At 29.3% G+C, this 21569-nt stretch overlaps 1 protein-coding gene across 1 annotated transcript; it reads left to right on the forward strand.

Annotated features, from left to right (window-relative positions):
• The first annotated feature begins 661 nt into the window (after window positions 1-661).
• LOC136980303 (uncharacterized) lies at window positions 662-4991 on the forward strand. Its single transcript, XM_067276389.1, has 2 exons — window positions 662-796; window positions 2834-4991. Exon 2 carries the CDS (start codon window positions 2975-2977, stop codon window positions 4424-4426), a length of 1452 nt encoding a protein of 483 aa, XP_067132490.1. The 5' UTR covers window positions 662-796; window positions 2834-2974; the 3' UTR covers window positions 4427-4991.
• The last annotated feature ends 16578 nt before the right edge of the window (window positions 4992-21569 follow it).

The raw sequence follows: 21569 nt of genomic DNA on the forward strand, positions 1-21569 counted from the left end.
TTGTTCTCGTTCACCTTATTGAATGGACACACCCTGTTCGACTCAAATTTGACGTCATTGTGACGTAACATCATCAGAAATTTAGGTTAAAATATATATATATATTTCATAATTGCTTGTGTTTGAATATATATTTATCGTCGAAAAAAAAGAAATAAAAATGATTCGAAATTACTAAAATATCCGATATCAAAATATTCATAAATAAATATCTACGAATGTTAAGAATATTATCAAACATTACCGGTTAAACTTAATGAATTTATTAATCCGCAATTCTTTTCATATAAGATAATATTAGCTACTTGTTTCGGAAAATGTAAATATGTAAATATTTAAACTATTTCCTTACATAAATTTCCACGGCATTTCGTTAAAGTTAATGAAAGATATTCGCTTTGCAACACAGCAAAATATATAATTCGCTATCTTAATGTGAGTTTAATCCGACTAAGGATCAATGCAAAAAAGAAAAAAAAATAATGGGAGTATTTATAAATCTGTGTATTTGAAGATTATTTCCTACTTTTCTCCATTAGATACGTCTTTAATCGAAGAAATATTTAGATCAGATAGGCATATAGAACCTATATAGAAGACACAGAGCTGAAGTAAAAAAAAAATCGTGAGAATATTCTATGAATTGACTGCAAAGAAGATTGTTTATACAAAAATTGACCGGTTAAACGATATCAAACGAGTGTGCGCATGTGTGATGGGAACCCATCAGCTCGTCGCTGAAGACGGGCAAAGACCCTGGACGCAGCATTGACGAACGACATTGAGACAACGAAATGTAAGTACTTCTCTCTCTTCTATTATAAATTATTATAAACTTCATAAATATTCTTTTATTAACGTAAATATTAACGTAACTAATAATTGTTACGAGTGATTGAAAATCGTGTTTATTTTAGATGTTGTGCTATTGCTGTTGACAATTTATAATGGCTGGCGATGATTCTTCCTAAATAAATATATCTGTTACATTATATTCCTTTTGTTTTACCTACGGATTGTGTTGTATTTGCATGAAATCAACAGTTAATCGATTTATATGCCGTTTGTTTACAAATTTATCGCTTGAATAAGCATTACGCGATAGCGCATACATGACAATTGGCAAAAATCATTGTAATTGTAACAGAGCTTGTATATTCTACTCGATATAAGTTTATAAATAAAATTATTTAAGTTAGATTTTTTTTTAATTTGCTAAATTTTGAAGAGCAGTAGGTTAATTTCTTCTTTAAAAAAAATGTAGTTAGAAAAATAACTTTTATGTAATGAATTATTCACAGAGTTGAATTGAAACGCTACCTTTTTTTGTTTCAATTCTTGCAAATATTTATTCTTACAATGTTATAAAATTTGTAAGGGCTTTTGAAATAATTACATTATATATTTCTTATATTGCTTAAATGAAATATGTTTATATAACGGATGGAACCGTTATAACATTAAAAACACTACAGATGTTCCCTACATCGAAGATGACGTCATGGTGCCCCCTGTCGGTATCTTTTGTTATTGTGTGAGCTGAAGTGCCGCCATCGGTTCCTAAGCCTAATTTGTCTCGGGAACGGGCGCTCTATCCAAATCCCCACGAGAGCCAATTAATTATAACGCGTGAGCATGCGCTCTTCACCTTACTTAGCTCGTGCGTGAGATAGATCGCACAGTTCCGTATAAAGATTCTCTCGTATCGAACGTAGATTTAATTATACGTAATAAGTATTACGTAATTTTTTTTTCTCGTTTCGAATTATGTAAATTAAAAATTGAAAATTTAAGAAAAATACACAGTTTCTATTGGTTGATTTTCTTTATTGTAAAGGTCGCTTCCAAGGACGCTGCTTCACGTGACATCAAAAACCGGTTGAGGGCGCTGTGATGTTTATCATGCGCTCGAGATAAGAACTGAAAAGGCAGAGAGATCTTACCTTCGTGGATATAAAAAAAAACGGAGAAAAAACTATATACTGTATGCTTAGAATATCGTGCGCACCATTAAAAATTATTTTTGGGAATATTTAAATTCGTACGATCCAAAACAAGATTTTTATTTGTTTTATTTATCACATGTAAATGGAGTCTGGGAAGAGGTTGATGGACGAGATGCATTCTGGGAACTGTTAGGGGTATCGATCAAACTCATCCTTCCTTCCTTTCCTGGAAGAACTAGTCAATAATCGGTCGAAGTTCGCAAAATATCGATGCACAGTAATTTGAATAGGTTATTTTTAGAATATATTTGCATGTTTGAATTTTTGTAAATTTTATGTACGAATCGCCGCACCTGTTTTCTTTATTCTATTCAGGAAAAACAAATCTAGATAACACTTAATGATCCTTCACGCAAGAGAACGATGAATGCGCATACATCTAACTAAGAATTTTATGGAAAATTTCAGTTTATTTATTATATATAAAATTTAAATGCCTATTTTATCAACGTAGATTTTGAGATCAGATAAAATGCAGAATTTTTATTATTTATTCTTTTATTTCACGAAATGATCTATTCATTGTAAATATTCATCTTTGAGATGCTTTGTTGTTCTTTGAGTTATAATTTTAGTATGGTTAATATAACTAATTAATATGAATATCGATTATGTTAAAAGAATAATGCGTGCTCTTAAATAAAGAATTATTATTTTACGTTATAATAATTTAATATTTGTTAAAATTTTTCCTAAAATTTTAGTCCTAATTTCGTTAGTTTATAGTGAGATTATTATTAGACAAAATGCAATGATTTTAATAAGGAAGAGATAAAGTATAAATATTAAGCATAATAATTGAATAAAGATAATTTTTTCCTTAACAGGTTTTACAAGTAAAGGTAACACAACCTGTAAAATCTAATTGGACGCTTGGAGGAACATTCTACAACTGTAGACGAGTTAGGCCTCATACTCATCAACAGGTTGTTTGTTCAATCTCATGTGACTAACAAGAATTAAACAAAATGGCCTTTCATACAGGAAGAAGAAACGAAGTTCACAAACAGTCTTATTACGTGTGGTTTTTGGGTGCTAAAGAAAGCAGAGGTCTAAGAGGGGATGAATATATTAAACCTGTTCTAAAATCATTATTGGAAAGAGAACGAGAATTAGAACCAGTAAAGGTTACTTTACAAGTGAGCAATAAGGGAATGAAAATAATTCAAAACGTTACAAGAAAAGGGAGTCGCACTAAAACTGAGCAGATTAAACATTTCATACCTCATCACGCTCTAACGTGTGTTAGTCAGGAATTGAAGCCTAACGATGATATTGTGTGCTGCATATTATTACTTTTCAATCCTCTAACAAGATGTCCCGTTCACGTTCACGCCTATCGATGCGATTCCGTTCAAACTGCAACTACTCTTCGTGGACAATTACAGCAATTAGTCGATAGACCAGAAAATCAAAAGAAGTTAAGAGAAATAGAATGTAGGTTAGATGCTAAAGGACTCCTTCCTCAAAATGTAACCAGACGATGTTCATCAGATGGACTGTCGGAAGATTCTTGCGGATCAGAATCGCCTCCGGTACGAAAGGATAGAGTTTCCAGTCTATACGATTCTTTGGCTGCCGAGTTAAGAGAAAGACTTAATAATCCAAATACTTGTCCTATTCTTTTACCACCACGCGATTATGATACAATTTCCAGAAATCAAGGAAGATTATCAGGAATCGAAGATAGAAAAAGCACTGCCACAAATATTATTGGGAAAAATTCAAGGTTTAATGTTGTAAGTACTGAACCGGGAGGTGAATCCAGTTGTAAATCGACCAGCAAATCAAGCGGTTTTGGTTCTGACGAAGCATTGAGTTCTGCCATCCACGAATCTCATCCAGATTCAGATTCTAGTAGCGACGATTGGACACCGCCAGACGAAATATACGATTGGAAGAGAACACCGAGACCTCGTATCCGCTCGGCATCACCGGAACTGTCTTATTATACCAGCAGACACGGAAGCGATCCTAGATATTATGTTAGAAGGACTCCTCCTGAACAGAGATATCTTCAGGAGGGCCAAATTCGACTCCATCGAAGAGATAGCTACGATCCTTACTGCGATAAAAAATGGAAAGATTTTCGAGAACCTAAAAAGGAATTAGTATATCGCAGATTGAGTAATCCAGTCGAAGGTGGAAGAGTGAGAGATCAAAGACCACTTTCTTACCCAAACGTCGATGATACTTTTCAGAGTAGCAATGAATATCCAAATCAAGAAAGTAGAGAACGTCCACGCGATCGTTTGTCGCCAAAAACTAGGACTAATCATAACCAGGATCGTTTAAAACGTTCGGAAGGGCTGGTCAGAAATCCGTATCACGATTTGCAAGCAGAGGGAAGATCATATAGACACAGTTATGCAGAAGCCCCCGGAAGTCGTCTTGTCCTCAATTCTCACTTCTATTCTTAATTTAATCTGTTTTTCTTGTCCGTGAACGTGAGATCAGTGTTGTGATTTAGTTTGTCAAGTCAATTATTTATGAGAGTATAAAAAATTTGTATGTTGTCTTGTCCCGTTTTAGATATTATTTGCTCGTAAAAAGCTGCCAAAATATAGTGAAAGGACCAAACGATGTGTAGCCTTATTAAAAAAAAGAATATAGTTTAAATGGAGCGTTATGACGTCACCTCCCGTAGCCAATGAGCGTCCGAATACAATTTACAAAGATTACACTCTCGTCCAATAACATAATTGTTCCTGATCACGCGCTGACATCTTTAAATATTAAAATAGTTACGAAATACAGCTTAGACGGTTAGACAATCAGTTTAACATATTTGCTAAAAATAGTATTTAAAACTTGAATATAAATTTATGATGAAAATAAATTAATTTAAAAAAAAATTCTCATCTGCCATTGGCTGATTCGTGCCTTGTGACATCGATTTCAAACATCGCGTGAACTCTTCCCGTGTACAGTGATGTAAATTTCTTTGTTTATTAAAATTGTGGTAAATAAACAATTTTTTCCTAATCCAAATTGTTTTCGAATTCTAAAACTTTTCAAAATTTATAGCCCTTTCGCTTTAAAAATAACTATATAAAACTTATAAAAAAAACTAAATTTGAATTCGGTTTTTTAAATTACTTTTATAGAAAGTATTTCAGTTGTATTAAAGAAATGCATATAAAGTAAAAAATAAATAAAACAATGAAGCCCGAGGACGTTAGATTTAAGAGGTTATTTATTCTTGTATGAGATTTATCAGTTAAACCGTATATTCGAGTGCTGAATTACAAATATAAATTAAAAATTCTATCAAAGAAGTTTTCGTTATCGAATAAAATATTTAAAAATATCAAATGTTTTAGGATTTAATTTTAAAATTATAAATTTGAGTATACAATTTCTAAATAAAGTAGAGATTTTAATATATTTTAACAAACGTTTTGCTTCTCACGTTTAAGGGAAAAAGAAAGAAAGAAGAAAATTTAATTTTGAAAACGATCTGTTTATGATTTTCTGCAGTATGAAAATAAGTACATAGTAATAACAATAATCTTAAGTAATATATAAACTTCTTACTTATATTTAAAGTAGATATAATCTTAGAAATAAATTCAAAATACGTGTTTTGTAATGACTTATGTAAAGTACTGTATAAACTAGATAAATTTATCTTCATTTCTAGGAAATTAATATTTTATTCATAAGTAAGGAAAAAAAATGTAACATCGGTAAGATTTTATTAAATAGAGATTTGTTTATATTTAATGAAAACATATCTATACTTTTTATATTTAATATCTTCTGCATAAATATTTTTATTTATTTATTTTTTTCCTTCGGGAATAAATAATTACAAGACCTTGACCACTAAAGGTGTGGTAAAAATACTTTGAACCGTTACATTTTCTTCGCGGTTTACTACAAATATTAGCGAAATACCGGTTATGTAAACTCAATACGTAAATCAAGGTTAATTTATCTGTAAATATTCGTATTCCGTGACGTAGTTAACCAACCGTGACATAATCTTCACACACCCAATAAGATCGAAGTGCCGATATCTTACGTAAGATTGACGTCAAATCAATACAAAATTTGAATCTTAGCACGAACCACTTATAAATATCGTAACAAAATCGTTTATACTGTTATCGAATGCTTTAAAATATTTTACATTCGTCAATATGATGGATTTTTATCGTGTTCAATTCAAATATTAAAAAAATATCGATATATAGATTCACGTATATGACTACTAAATCGCGAAATATCTTCGATTAAAAAAAAATAATAATAATAGAAACATTGATAAAAATTCAAATTTACACAGTGTAAGTATATAAAACAAACAATTAAACTAATTTATTTATTTATTTTTCCACTAATGCGAATATTAATAACTTAATATCTAACAGCAATGTCCATTAGATATCTGGAGGCCTTAAATGCCAACTAATTATAATTTTTTTTTTTTTTTTTTATATATAAAGGGATTAGAAAAATGACATATAAGGAAGGAAAAATTGAAGTTTTCTTCCCTATATATATATAATTTTTTGAGTTTTAAACTTGGAAGCCCCCTAGCAAACATTTATTTCGTTTATAGGACATTCTGTCACTAGCCATGTTACAAATCAAATAGCTTTTAAGAGGGGTTGTAACATTGTCCCAGTGGCTGAGTTGTTATAGAGGGCTACCTCATAAGGCTTCCTGCTTGCTCTAGTCCAATGATTAATTAGTCTTGTTCATCAGATAATTGGTGAAAATGATTGTCGACATGAGGACTGTTTTAAGGTTTTTTTCACATGTATGGAGTCAAAAATATTTAACCCTTTTTTGCAAGAAAACAAATTTTCCGGCGCTGCCATCGTTGTGACATCAAGTCGCTGACATTTTCCTAAAAATATTTTTCAAGCCATAATACAAGTGTTTACATTTTATCTTTCGTTTTGTAATTAAGGACAGTTTCTGTTCTGTATTAAATTTTATATTTATAAATTTTCTATTTAATTTATATCGCCATCTTTCGGTTAAATATGTAACTAACGAAAATTTTAATTATTATTAGTTTTTTAAAAATTTATCATAAATTCGAAAACAATCAAAATTTCCGTTTATTATTTAAACTATATTTATAAAATTTAAATAATAAATTATTAGCAACAGAACTTACATTAAACTAACTTTAATGTAAATGTTTAATATAAAAAATTATTAAACTTGGTGAACTTTTAAGTAATAATACGTTATACGATTACCTAATTTTTTTAAATTTTAAGTTGATAATGTATTAATTTTAAAAAATAATAATAACTTTCAATATTATTAAAAATAAATAATTTAGTTAATTTTATTTATTGCCAACAGATGGCGGTAATGTTTAATTTACAAAACTTTCAACATTTATTTCACGAAAATTAGACAGAATTACATTTAAACGCATCTCTTTCTATGGAATTTCTTCAGAAATTAACAATAATTTATTTATTTATTTTTTTAAACAATTTTATTAACGAATATTTTAAAATTTTGAACCGCACGTTAATAGAATTATAATAAATCGGATTCTAACGCGAAGACTGATTGGTTCTATCTGCTTCCATTTTCGAGAATTTTCGGTTCTATGGAAAAATCTTTTTCCCATAGAGAAAGCATTACATATTTAACGCCATCTGCTGGCAATAATAAAAGCAATTTTAAATGTATACTGATTAAACGTAAACAGTTTTAATATATGCACGACATTAAGAATTCATAAATTGTTAATAAACGTTACAGAAAATTTTCACACATTCTTTTTTATAACTGTTTTTCTCTTTCTTTCTTCTATTTTCCTGCTAACCCGCTACGGATTAAGTGAGAAAGCAACAACAGACGGTTCGTAATCAAAAGAGGCAATGGTCATAATCTCTATATCACAAGCAGAAGAAGGAGGGGAAAAAAAAGAATTGTTGGTTTTTCACTTGTCACTGATTCAAGCCTATCCGTTGTCTAGCAACAATAATCTATCCAACAATATATAATCGAGATAACGTCGAAATAAAAACATTCCTTTTTTATTTTTTAAAATAAAATAAAAAGATGTTACTGCAATGGACGATCTAAACGATCTCTGAAGAAAATTAATCCATCTGTTGAATGCGTAGGTACAATACTTTATAGTGAACATCTAATAATTCGTACATAAATTTTCTTAATTTTTCGTGTGAACTTCATTCCTTATCTCTCACTAATGTTATTAGTCTTATTAAGATCTAAATTTATTGTAATGAATCCAAATTGAGACTTGTCCTTCACATAATACGTCCAACCCAATTAAATCGATTCGTCTGGTTTTTCTTTTTCGGCTGAATTCCCATTAATTACGGGCAAAACTCATTAACCCGCGACCCACGAATTGTTTTTATGCGTTCTATGAATTATTTGGCAAATAAACAAAACATAAAATCCACACTTATAATACAATATTTATTTTTAATTAAAATTATAGAATAGTTCGATTGGTAAGTAACAATAAACAAAATTTATTGAAACTAATTAAATAATTATATGAATTCTCGTTACTTAAACAATAATTAGACCAATTAAACATTATACAAATCTGTACACGGAGTTATATAACTATAATGATAACAACTTATTATTAATTAGGCATAATTTTTTTAACCGAAAGTTTTAAGTAGAGATAAGTTATTGGCAGTGTTTGATTAATTAAATCTTTAAAAGATAACTTTTACTACTTTAGCAAACTTTTTATCCGATTTTCTAATTAAATTAAAAGTTTAAGAAGCGTGTTCCTGAGTCTCCAAGAACAACATCAACATCCATTTTGTTTCCCTTTTTTCAAAAACATATTTTAAAATTTCCAAGAGGATGTCTTCACGCTTTTTTTAAAAAGAATTTTCATCACTGTTCGAAAGACAAGTAGCCTATAAAGGTCAGTGTCTTCGTAATGTACTGTACTTCCTGGAAATGAAAGTGAATAAAAGTGATCGATTGTCTTCTTAATTTTTTAACTAATATGGGGTTTTTTTCATATTTAAATTAAATAAATTAAAAATACGATTAAAAATTGCAGCCCGACCCTGTGATGGTCACAATAAATATTTGCTGGTTTAATGTAAGAATTCGCCATTCTTTAACTTTAACGTATTATTTTATTATGAAAAAAAGTTAACACAATTTAAGCTCATATAAGTACGATTTAATTTGTTAGTATAAACTGAAATTGAAACCAAAATTCATCTATCTATACAGCGTTATTATAATAACAATTGTCTTTTAAAATGGCAATAAAATGGTATAAAATGATGGTTTTTTTAACTGAATTGTTTTCTAAAAATAAAAGATTTCCCATAATAATTACATTAACGTTCTTTTATTGTAAACAACGAAAAAATGAACAAATCTTACGTTCGTAGAGATAAAATATCAGTTTTTTTTTTTAATTTTTATTTTTATCATTCGTGCATCATGCTTGTCATCTTCTGATAGCTCGATGATTATGGAGGTATTCATGAAAAGATTATATAACGTATACTTTATAATAATTGAATTCTTTTTCTAGCAAAGTAATGACAAATTCCATGTAAGATAAGAAAAAAATATATATGTAATGCACATGATTGAAAATCAATCGTTATTTGAAAGCTATAAATATTGTCGAGATAACTTTATCTCGTGCTTTTTCTTCCTTGTAAACGGACTTATTTCCAATAATTGAAATATTTGGCGGTTTGAATGAAAAATTCTGCGTTTAAATTGGAAAATAACGAAATCCAAAGAAATTTGATATTATGATTAGGAAAAAGAATCGATTTATTTATGATAAATATATTCGTTTCTTATATAACATATATATATAAGAAACGAATAAATTTTATATATATGACATAAAAATAAATATAACTGTAATTCTCGGTAATCCGAACTGTTTGTTTGATATACCAGCCATATCCAGTCCGTTAACGAGGGGATAACCCACGACCAATTATCACTGTTCAGTGGTAATTGGTCGTGGGTTATGTCAACTGTTTACAATTATTTTTACAGAAACATTTAGCGGAATAACGAATAAAAGTGGTTCGAATTAGCAGCTTTCGGATTAGCAAAATGTACTGTAATTTAAAATATATTATTGATTTAATTTATTTTTACTTTCTCTAATTTTTACACAAAAATAAATGTTTTTCTTCCTATTTTCACCCTGTATGTTTTTTCTATAATAACAACTGTAGGCCTATACCTACTTTTGCATATCCCCTGTATATAACAAGGGTCAAGTTTGTGAACCGGATTTTAAAAGATACGGTAAAAAAAATTATTTTTTCATAAATTAGTTTATTAACTTTTACAATATAAATATATTTAGAGTAAAATAATACATGACTAAAGAGAAATTGAACGGTAGAAAATAATTACAAGTTATATGCAATATAATGTTTAATTTTAATGATTTAATTCTTCACAAATTGGGAGATAAACCTCCAAATTCATTGTGTGTATGACCTCGACACTGGTATGAATTTTGACCGTTTTATTTATATGTGTAATTAGTCTTTTAGTGAAAATGAATTCAACATTTATATCAATAAAATAATTAATTTCAGTTTTATTTTATCTCTGTTACTGTAAATGTTTAAATTGCAATCGAAGAAAGAATGAAAATAAAAAAAGACCACGTCAAACTCTTAGTTAAAAGAAAATTATGTAACTAAATCATACCTTAATGAGAATGTTTTCAGATACGAATAAGAAAAAAGAGATTTTATTGATGGTTACGGGAAAATAAAATGCAAAAGCTAAAAATAAACAGATCATGCTTGTTAACGAGAGATAACAATACATAGTTTTACTGTGTGGTCAACCTGATTTCGTTCATTTTAGGCAGTAATGATACTGCAAACGAATCGGCACGAATAAGGATCATTAACTGCCAACGGCGGATCGTGCTTTTTCGAGTCCTAAAACTAAAAGAAATTTGGCTGTCATCAAAAAAAGTCTTTTAAGAACATTTAATATTGTATAATGTTTATTATATAATGTCTACAAACTAAACAAAATTATAAATAAAAACGAGAAAAAAACATTAAAAAATTAGAATAGTCAAGAAAATAGACACGGATCCTAAAACTACAGCCTCACTATTGAGGTCTGCCGTTGTTAACTGCAATTTTATATTTTACCTAATGTGATAATGAGAATTAAAACTTTAAATATATTCGATAAAAAGGGAATGGATTGATGGAAGGTAACGCTTGGCTCTTGGGCGATCTATCAAGAGGTAGGGCTTCCTGGAAGGATTTTTGATAGAAAACTGGCTCTTGTTTAAGTGATAGAGATGTGAAGAAAACCCGAAAAATTCCGCGGGTTCAGTCAGGCCATAATAAAAGCAGCCGAGTGGTGAGGAACAGGATCTAACTGATCTTGGACACATCGCCCGTAAAAATTGTTAAGATTTCGCAGTCGATCCCGGATCCTCAGAGCCACCGTAGAATGACGCCTTAACAGCCTCGCCATCCAGCCATTTTGAATACATTCAATTTCAAAAAAAAAAAAAAAAATTATGAATTTTTCAGAGTATTATAATAATAATATATAGGAATAATAGGAATAAAAAAGTGTTATATGTTAAGAAACCGAAATAGACAATTTTTCGGTACTCGAACGGGAGGTTAAGGAAACCGTTAAGAAGTTCGATAATTTTCAGTTATACTATGACAAAATTTAAGAAATAAAAATAGCTTAAAAGGTGTAGTTCTGTTGAATTACGATAAAAATTTGAAAAATATCTCTCGAACCCACGGTTCCACCGATTTTCCTGAAAGTTTCTAAAAACATAATACACAAACCTTCCTGAAAAATTTCAGAAATTTTAGACAAAAGGCACAGTAGTTAAGCTTCAAAATGGGTAAAAAATTCATTCCTTCACCCGCAGGCTATAAAAAAGCACAGGCTATTAAAAAGGGCATAGTATCTCTTGATTAACACAGTTAATTAATCCTTCGATGCAAAATGGCGTTAATCAAATATAGTACCGAGGTACCACCATGTTTGATTAACGCGATTTTGCATCGAGTTTTTGGTTAATAACAAATATTTTTATTTTAATTTTATCAGTAAAATGTTTTCTACGATAAAAATGAGTGAAGGTTTCATTAGCGAGGCTGAGGCCGAAGTTTTAAACGCGAAAACGTGTACGTCGGACGTTCAGCGCCTCTTTTCTGTAAGCCTAGAAGTTTGACAATGGCGTTTGGAATCATGCTCGACGTTCCAAACGCCATTGTCAAACTTCTAAGCTTACAGGAAAGCGGCGCTGAACGTCCGACGTACACGTTTTCGCGTTTAAACTTCAGTCTCAACCTCGCTATTAAGTAAATTAAATGAAACCTTATTTGTTGTTCTTTTATCTAATCTTAAAGGGAGCATTCGTTGGAGATTAATAAGGGGGCAACTCGAGGACAAAGGGAGGCACTTGCCCCAAGTGCCCAATATACGGGCGCCCCTGCCCATACACAGAATAAACCCCCACAAATATTTTACATTTCCCGACGTTTCAAGGTGCCCTGAGTCCAAAAATGTAAAAATCTTGGATGGATCATTTTCCCTCTGTTATAATATCAGCCGGGAAAGTAATTGAAATTAATTAATCTTTTGGATCATCTTAAATACCTAATAGATAATTTATTTATGATTAACAAGTAAAATAAACTTAAAATATAAAGTAAAAAATATTAAAGATTTTATATAATTTAATTTTAATCTGAGATAAAATCCTTTAAGCTTGCAAATTACTATTTTTAATACATCTCTGAGTTAATGATGTTAATTCATCAAAAATGTTCAAATTTTCAATATTTGTTTCGCAATTATTTATTTAATCAGACTAAAATATTATTTAAAATACTTAAAACTTTTAATAATTAATTTTATTATTTAAATATTTGTGTTATATGAACCTTATTTGTTCAAACAATTTACCTTATTTCATTATGACTTACTGTAAAAATATGTTTTTGGAATAACTTTCATTTAGAATGTCCGTATATAGTATGGTGTGAGTTTCAATTTTGCAAGTTGAATTTTACAATCAAGTATTCCGCAAGTTGAAGTGTAAACAAAGATAACTTTTAAGGCCAAAATGACAACAAACATTAAGTTGAGTCAAGGGTAAAGAGGAAATATGGGTCAAGAAAATTACAAAATCCCGTGGCAATGACCGAATATGGAAGTGGAATTATTTACACATGCTCAATTGTAACTGGAAATTATACATGGATTGACATTGTAAGGGGTCAAAGGTTAAAGAATTGGTTTGTTAAATAGGTGTCTTTCACGGTTGGGCAAACATTAGTAAATGCACGACTGCAATCTTATTTGAGAAGGTCAATACTCCATTTACTTAAAAAGGTGTTTAATCCTAGCAAAGTGGATGGCAAATTTTAAAATTTCTTACTCAACGAGGACTGTTGTTGTTCAAATAGGTCGACCAATTGTCCCGATTTATTGCAGATATCCATCTCATCTCACTCGTTAATTGGTCGATTACTAAGAGAACATTTTGGATAATTTATTGCTTAAAACAATAAAATTGTCTAAAAGAATGGAATTGTACTTTTGGAGAAGTAACCACAAAGAAAACACAAAAATGTACTTAACACTTAAATTACTTCAACGTCATTAGTCATTGTTAATTTAAAAAAACAATTGCTTGCATATTAAGTATCCCTGATACAAGAGCGATAAAATATATTGCCAATGACAGGAACTAATGAAAGAACCGATATTTTCATTAAATCGCATAAAGTTTAATATTGATATTGGTAAATAAGATTAATTTAAAGGCGAATAAAGAAACAACAAATTTTGTTGATTTTTTAGTGTGGAAAACAAAGTGTAAAGTGGAGTTCATCAGGGCAAACAATTTATTCAAGCTCTCAAAACAAACAAAAAGTACTTCAAACAAAGAAATAGGATTTAGAGAAGTAATTAGAATTAAAAAGACAAAATAAGTGCATTTAACCAGTCTGATGAGCACGAGGTTAATCTTCAACTGGAAGAGATTATTATTTTTTTAATATGTTATTAAATTTACAGAATACTTCAAAACTAGAGCAATTTGTAATTATTTTATGAATTATACATATTATTATAATGTTATATTTTGCTATTAAAACTTAATTATACAGATAAAATTATTAATAATCGTTAATTTTAAGAAGAATATGGCATGATATCCTATATAGTTGCTTAAACCCGAATAAAATAGAGCTTTGTTTAAGTCAATTTAAAGGTCAAAATCAGGGAAATCCGGATTGACGAGCAATTTTTGAAATCGTGAGTCTAAAGTTTATACATTTTGAATCATTATTTAGCATATTTTTAATTATACATGTCCATATTATCTCTTTAAAAATATATTGGATTTTACCCATGGGATTTAACCCATGTCTTTATTAATATTACTAATGCTGTAATAGAATGTGTTAAAGTTTAATTTCCGAATATATTTTCAAACCTTTCTTATATCTTAGGCGTATATTTTAGATGTTTTACTAAAACTCTTGCTGATTAATAAAAAAAAACTAGTGTTAAAGAGCCGATTAAACCTTTAAAAAGGATTTAAGTATTTTATTTATTTAACCTTTCAAGTTAAGAAGTATTAAATCTAATACTATTGTATAAGCATAATAACGTAAATGATTAAAAATAATTCCCATTAAGGTTTAGAAATTCAATTAAAAGTTACACAATAAAAAGTGATGAAAATACGAAAAAATAATAATAATAAAAAGTGGAACACGTTGCGTTAGATAAATTTCTCAAAGAAAATAATATTAATAATAAGAAAGATGCGGCTAAAATTTATTTATCGGAAGATGGCAGAAGTTCATTTGTTAACCAGAGTTCACGACACCTACTCATCAGCAGGTTTATGCATATCTAAAGAGGTAGAATTGTAAGATTTCTTTTTCCCATTTTCGGAATGCTTCTCGAGGTCATACCGAACAGAATATTCTGGCACACAAACAGTTTTCAATCAACAATTTAGGTCGAAGATCATGACCTTTGATACTGCGTGCCGATCGTGACGATTACATTCTAATATTCTTATAATATATTAAATAATTTCACGTCTTGTTTACATACAATTCTATTTAAACAGTTGTTCGACAATTTAATATAAGAAAATAATAAAGGATTAACTTTCATAAAGACAAAAACATATTTAAGCGAATTTATAGGCTATTTTCCAAGTAAGGACAGGAGTAGAAACCGAAATGGCTATGTTAGCTCTGAAAAAATTTAAAAGTGTAGATTAATTGTTAACTAATTTTATTGATTTTATGTGTATTTATTTATTTAGCAATACAGAAAGACGTTAGTAAAATTGGCAATGTAATTTATAATCCGTTCTTCATATTAAGATTCTTCAGAATTTAAGCTAATTATTATGAGAATATTCAAAATAATACAAATATACAATACATTAATTATAATTTGATTCGGCTTCAAGCTTCCATTTATCTAAAAATAACATTCATTCTTTACTTTTTTATGTATTCATTTAAAATGTATTTAGTCCGCCTAATTATATAATATTTACGCGTAAGAAAATCATTTTTCTAAAAATGAATTCGAATTAAAACCCAAATACCTAGTTTCTAAATTTTAAAAATTCAAAATTTCAACATTTCATAAAAATTAGATTAAAAAAAACAAATTTATGAAGTTTTCATGCAAATTTATTGAAAGATTGAGGTTATATTTCGCTGATAAATGTATTTTTGACGCTTTTGATCCTTTAAAACTTCAATTTTTCGCTTACATTTAATTTTAAATCAATTCATAACATATTATTTATGATATAAACATGAGACCAATGGCCTTTTTTTTATATAGATTAGTATCTATATAATAACAATTTATTGTTTTTTTAAATCGGTTAACTAATTAAGATTAAATTATTACAATTTTATTACTTTACATTTTAATTACGTTCTATCATTAACCAAATAAAAATTGTTTAATATTATTTTTATTTGAAACAAATTAATAATTACTAGACGCAACAACCTGTCTCCTATGTCTTAATAATGTATACATTTTTTTCATTTTTAATTACAAATTTCAATATTTAAAAACTTATTTTATACCTAAAATATTAAATTTTATAAATTATATTCCAGATATTTCTCTAATTTACTGAAATGATGGCGGAAATTAAGAATTATCGAGCACAATACAAAATTTAGGAAGTGACTTCTAATTTACCTGGATTAGTAACGTCTTAGTCCAGGTGACAACGAGGTGTACGGTCACGTGTAGGCTTGTATGTAACGGGTAACGGTGTTTAAAATGCAACAGCCTACCTTCTGTTGTAATATGGAATATATAATGAATATTTTTACTCTTTTCTCCTTAGAGGACCTTTTTTTTTTATCGAGTCCATCATGGGATTGAGCCTGTTCAAACTCGAAAAAAAAAGAAGCCATTCTTAGTACCTATACGAGATGGGCCACCCCCGAAAAATCCCTCGCACTGTTTTTGAACCGATGGAACTCGAACCCGGATTCTCCAGAGCGATAGATTGACGCATTAACCATTCGGTCATACGAATATATTTATTATAATTTACAATTTATTAAAGTATACAGTATATAGTCTATGTTAATTATTATGTAGTGAAATCTAAATTTAAAACATCTACGATATTAATTTAGATTTCTGAAACTATATTTGTTTTTTTAGAAGTGGAGATAAGAGACGGGGTGTTTAATTCTTGTTTGGCATACGTCGACAGATATAGATCTGATCTGTATTACAAATAAACGGGATTATGTCATTATATTTATAGTTTTAAAAAGTGAATATAAAAGACAATTTTTTTCTAACCTCAAAAATAAACTGTAAAGGAACAGGAAGTAAATTTTTAATGATGTAAACTTTTTGTAGTTCTTATTTTACCTAAAGGTGCATAGACTTTAATTAAACCAATTCTACATTTCTCTGAACGAGATTATATTAATAAAATGCATCGTATTTTTACCCGTTTTAAGCTTTTTTTTTTTTCTACACTGAATAAAGCGTGTTCACTGCTAAGTGAAGAGATAAGTCATTGAAGTATTTAGTTTTGAATTTCTGAATTGAAATAATTCATATTTCTTTGGAAAATTAGTAATATTTATAAGCTTATTGACATTTTTTTTAACCTTTCGAGAGATTACTTTTAACGGCGTTTTAGTATTTACAAATTAATTGGTTTGATTTGAGGGGATAAAGCGATGCATCACTTGGGCGATCTGCCAAGAGGGGATGCCTCCCGGGAGGACCGTTTATGGGTAAACTGGCCCCTATTTAGGTGTTAGATACGTGAAATAAATCCGGAAAACTTCACGTTGGTCAGGTGTGAACCCGCGACTAACGTTTGGCGGTTTGGACATATTTTACAAAGATTTAAAAAGATGCAACTGTCCTGGAGCTACAAATTAATATTATTGTAAATCCAAATCTTACAATGAATATTTTTGTACATTGACTTTTGTTAAATAACATTTGAGATAAAGAGTATTTCTAAGTAATGAACATTACACTACATTTATATAAGCATTTTTTATAAGTCGATTATATTGTTGAATATATTGAGTTAGTTACAAAATATATAAATTAGGTCTAAAGATCAAATTCGATATTTTTTTAGTGAAAATTCTTTCTGATTACACAAATATAAATCGTTTTACTTAAAGCCATTTGATGTAATAAATCTAGATAATTGCCTAAAGCCACTTTCGAAATTAATAAAACTATAATTAACTAATAAATATTGTGAAAGAAATTATTCATTTTATGTTGTAATTAACCTATATTTATATGTTTTAGCATTTTAATCGTGCCGCAAATAACCTATTCAAAATACAAAATAACTCGAAGATTTATATGAAGAAAATTAGAATAAACATTAAATTTAGCATATTTTTCCTGAATTTTAATCAAGTTTTCAGTGCATTATAAGACATATATAATTTTAATTTATACATACAATTTATTCATACAGAAAAATCCATTGTATAGATTACAATAATTTTATATTTTGATTGATTTATTAAATCAGAAATTTATACATTTGATTCCATATATTTTGCATTAAATTTTCATAAATCAGGCAAAAAGTATTCAATGAATAACAGTTCCAAACTACCAAAATGTTCTCGAAAATAGCAGAAATCCGAAGGGAACTCGCATAATCTCGAATGTCTTGTTAATATTAATAGGAAAAAAAATCTATTGAATTCAACTACTGGAAAATATAATAATTAGACAAATTTGAAGTCCGTTCCGACATTCTTATTCCGTTTAAAATGAGTAAAGCTAAACGTATCTTCAAATTCTTATCTGAATAGATTTCAGGTATGCGTGTAAAAAAACTAAATAATTAATGGCAATATTGAGTAGTATTGTGGCTTTTTTTTAATTTTTTTTGAGACTTACCCGGTGGCCCAGTGGCCAAATGATCGACCGTTTAGGTCGGGTCGATGCACCGTGTTTGCCCAAAATTACCTATCATCTTCATTGATGTTGTAACCTAATTTCGAGCATTATTTCCCTCACTCGTCTGACGTGTTTAGCAACGGCTGGACAAACCCGTTAGACCACTACTACCCACCGGAGGAGCCACTGTAGCAAATCTTTCCCGACTCATTCAGTAAATGGATTGTTGACGTTCGACATCGTTCATTCGTGTCTCCTGCACAGATTGTCAATCTACGGATGATGAGGTTTTAGTGAGAAATGGAACAACTCGGAGTTAAGGAGAACCTCGATCCCACCAAGACACAAAGAGTGAAGAAAAAAGCACCACCTCCTCCGCAACCTATTCACGAAGGAAGGAAACCACAGAGACAAGTGATTATTGCAGCTAGTAAGAATAACAGAGAGAGGCCCCCAGATACTAGACAGCGCGAACCAGCTAAATTGTTAACACCTGTTAGACCTCCTCAATCAGGCCTCACAGAGGATAGACGACTGGAGTCTAAACCAAAGACTCTAAAAACTTTAGTTAACCCTGTTTCCTATGCACGATGGGTGCAACATTCTGGGAGTGGAAATCCTCAAATAAGTAAGGGAGCTCATCATATATTCAAAGGATCTTCTAGATGCAGAGTGGGAATGCATCCTCACTCCTTCAATACGAGTCCGTCCGGATCTTTGAGTAGTCAAGGATCTTCTGGATCGGAAGGACCTAAATCTGTGCTGAAGAAACCAAGAACAGTCGAAATGCACGGCAATAAAAAGAATGTGACTTTTAATGCATTTGCTATGGTGCAGTTAGTGAAAGTGTGATTTATATATTATGATTTTGTATAATTGTGATTATCTTCATTAAATCGTCTTTTTTTGTGGTAAGTTCATGTGAATTGCATATACTTTTTTCCATATAAATGTATAGTTTGTTGCAATTTAGTACGATTTGCGATTAAATTTTCTGAAAAGGACTCTTTTTAATATGATCCAGCAATGTCGAGACGACTTTTTTCTTATTCATTTTGGCAATATTTAAATTATAAAAATGTCATTAAAATTTTTTTTTATATATAAATCTTTATATAAATGATAAAGTGATTTTTATTTTAAAAAATGGTCGTGTAATATCTCTCGTTGTTATCAATTCAATTAATCAAAAAATAATTAAACATCTTTTCGTATCCTTAGTTGATCCTCAGATAATTTATGATTAATGATATATATATATTTTTTTTAAAGGATAGTCTTTCATGCATTTAAAATGTATCTTTATAATCAACTCCTATTGAAAATTTTTCTTTTCAGTAAAATACAAATTAGAAAAGACGAAAAAATTCATTTTATATAATTGCTTTATTGTGTCATCGATATATATATATTTAAAGTAAATAGTTGAATTTTTTAAGGAAAACGAGTAATTCCTTTTGTTTCCAGGACTAAATGAAAAGTATAACGCGGAAATTGTCCCTGAAACCGTGGTACCAGACTGGTAAAAACGTGTAGCATGATTCACATACCTGTTAAGATGTATAGCAGTTTAATGTATGACGAAACGTGGGACAGGCGTGGTCGGTAGAATTAAATTTTGCGTGCATTTAATCTACCCACTGGCCAAAATAGGAACATGACCTTGAACTAGGGAATAACGACTTCAGCTATATCCCACATCTTTACGTACCGTTTGAAACAAATGGTAATGATACAATGAAAAAAAATTGTGCATTTTTAAACGTGTTTTGGGGTTAACTATATATATATTCGTCGCGTGGAACTCGGTGAAAAGTCAGGTAAATAGAAGTAATTAGTTTCATGAGAAAGTGCAGCTCTGGTGGTTTTGTGCTAATTTTGTTATTGAGAAGCAAAGGAGAATCTTTGTTAGATTATTTCCGTGTTAGTCACCGATAGCCTATAAAGGTATTGTAAATGCCTTTTATATGGCCCACTCGGATCACGTGATGGATTACACTTGATTTAATAACATACGATAAGTCAGACTTCCATTTTAATGAAGTTTTCTCAAAATTATATAGTATATGAAGCTTACATTACAAGAAAACTATATATATATCTTGTAATTAAATATAAAAATTGAAAAATTTCTAATATAAAATTATAAAAATATTACATATATACGTAAACAGAACTATATACAGTATATTGTTGTGTTTACATATGTAGATCAGTTTTTTACATATAAATTTTAGAAAATAGATTGCTATTATCAAACTTTAAGCTTCTTACTTAGATCTGTGAAGAAATTTCTATGAAACTCTGAGTGTTGCAATAAAAGTTGGTTATCACGTTTCATGATAACATCCTAAACAGAAATAGAAACTAGACATTTGTCAAAGTGCATCGACCTCTTCCTAAACATCATCTAAGGTAAGCAGCAGGATAGACTCGGGTCGCTCGACCAAACCCATTTCCCAGTGATCTGGTTTCGTAAATCCCGGAAGAGAATTGAACGTTGTACATCTCGTAAATGCCATAATTATCTTCAAATACCCTTGAGCAACGTTTGCAGACTTTTTACACATTTATAGTTTAGTAAATAAATAAGAATGATTTACAATATTTATAGATTATTTGCAACTCATACCGTGGAGATAACGAGCTTCATCAATATATATATACATATATTTCTATGGGCACAGATGATTCATCCGCTATAGTAACCCGACCACATCAATTTAATTAAATATCCTTAGAAGTTTACAAAATAAATTTTAATATAATTATTATATATATATATATGTTAAAGAATAGATTTAGTTGCAAAGACTTTCTGAAAGTAGAATGACCCTTATAGATAAAATATTACAAAGAAAGTTAAAATTGTTTCGTGTATCATAAGAAAACAATGAATATTTTTATCTTTTGATTAATTTTTATCGATAAGAATATAAAATAAATAAGTTCTATACAACAAAAATATAATTGATTATTTTTAACTTTTATATCATGTAGCTCTGTTGTAGTTTATTTTCGGGAGTTCAACTTTTCCCTGGTAAATAAAATTTAATTAATTATAAAAAAATTAATTATTCTCTGATCAATAATTTATTATAGCAATTTTATTTA

This window comes from Centruroides vittatus, unplaced genomic scaffold (genome assembly GCF_030686945.1).
Source record: "Centruroides vittatus isolate TY-2023 unplaced genomic scaffold, ASM3068694v2 contig_689, whole genome shotgun sequence".
NCBI classification, from domain to species: Eukaryota; Metazoa; Arthropoda; class Arachnida; order Scorpiones; family Buthidae; genus Centruroides; species Centruroides vittatus.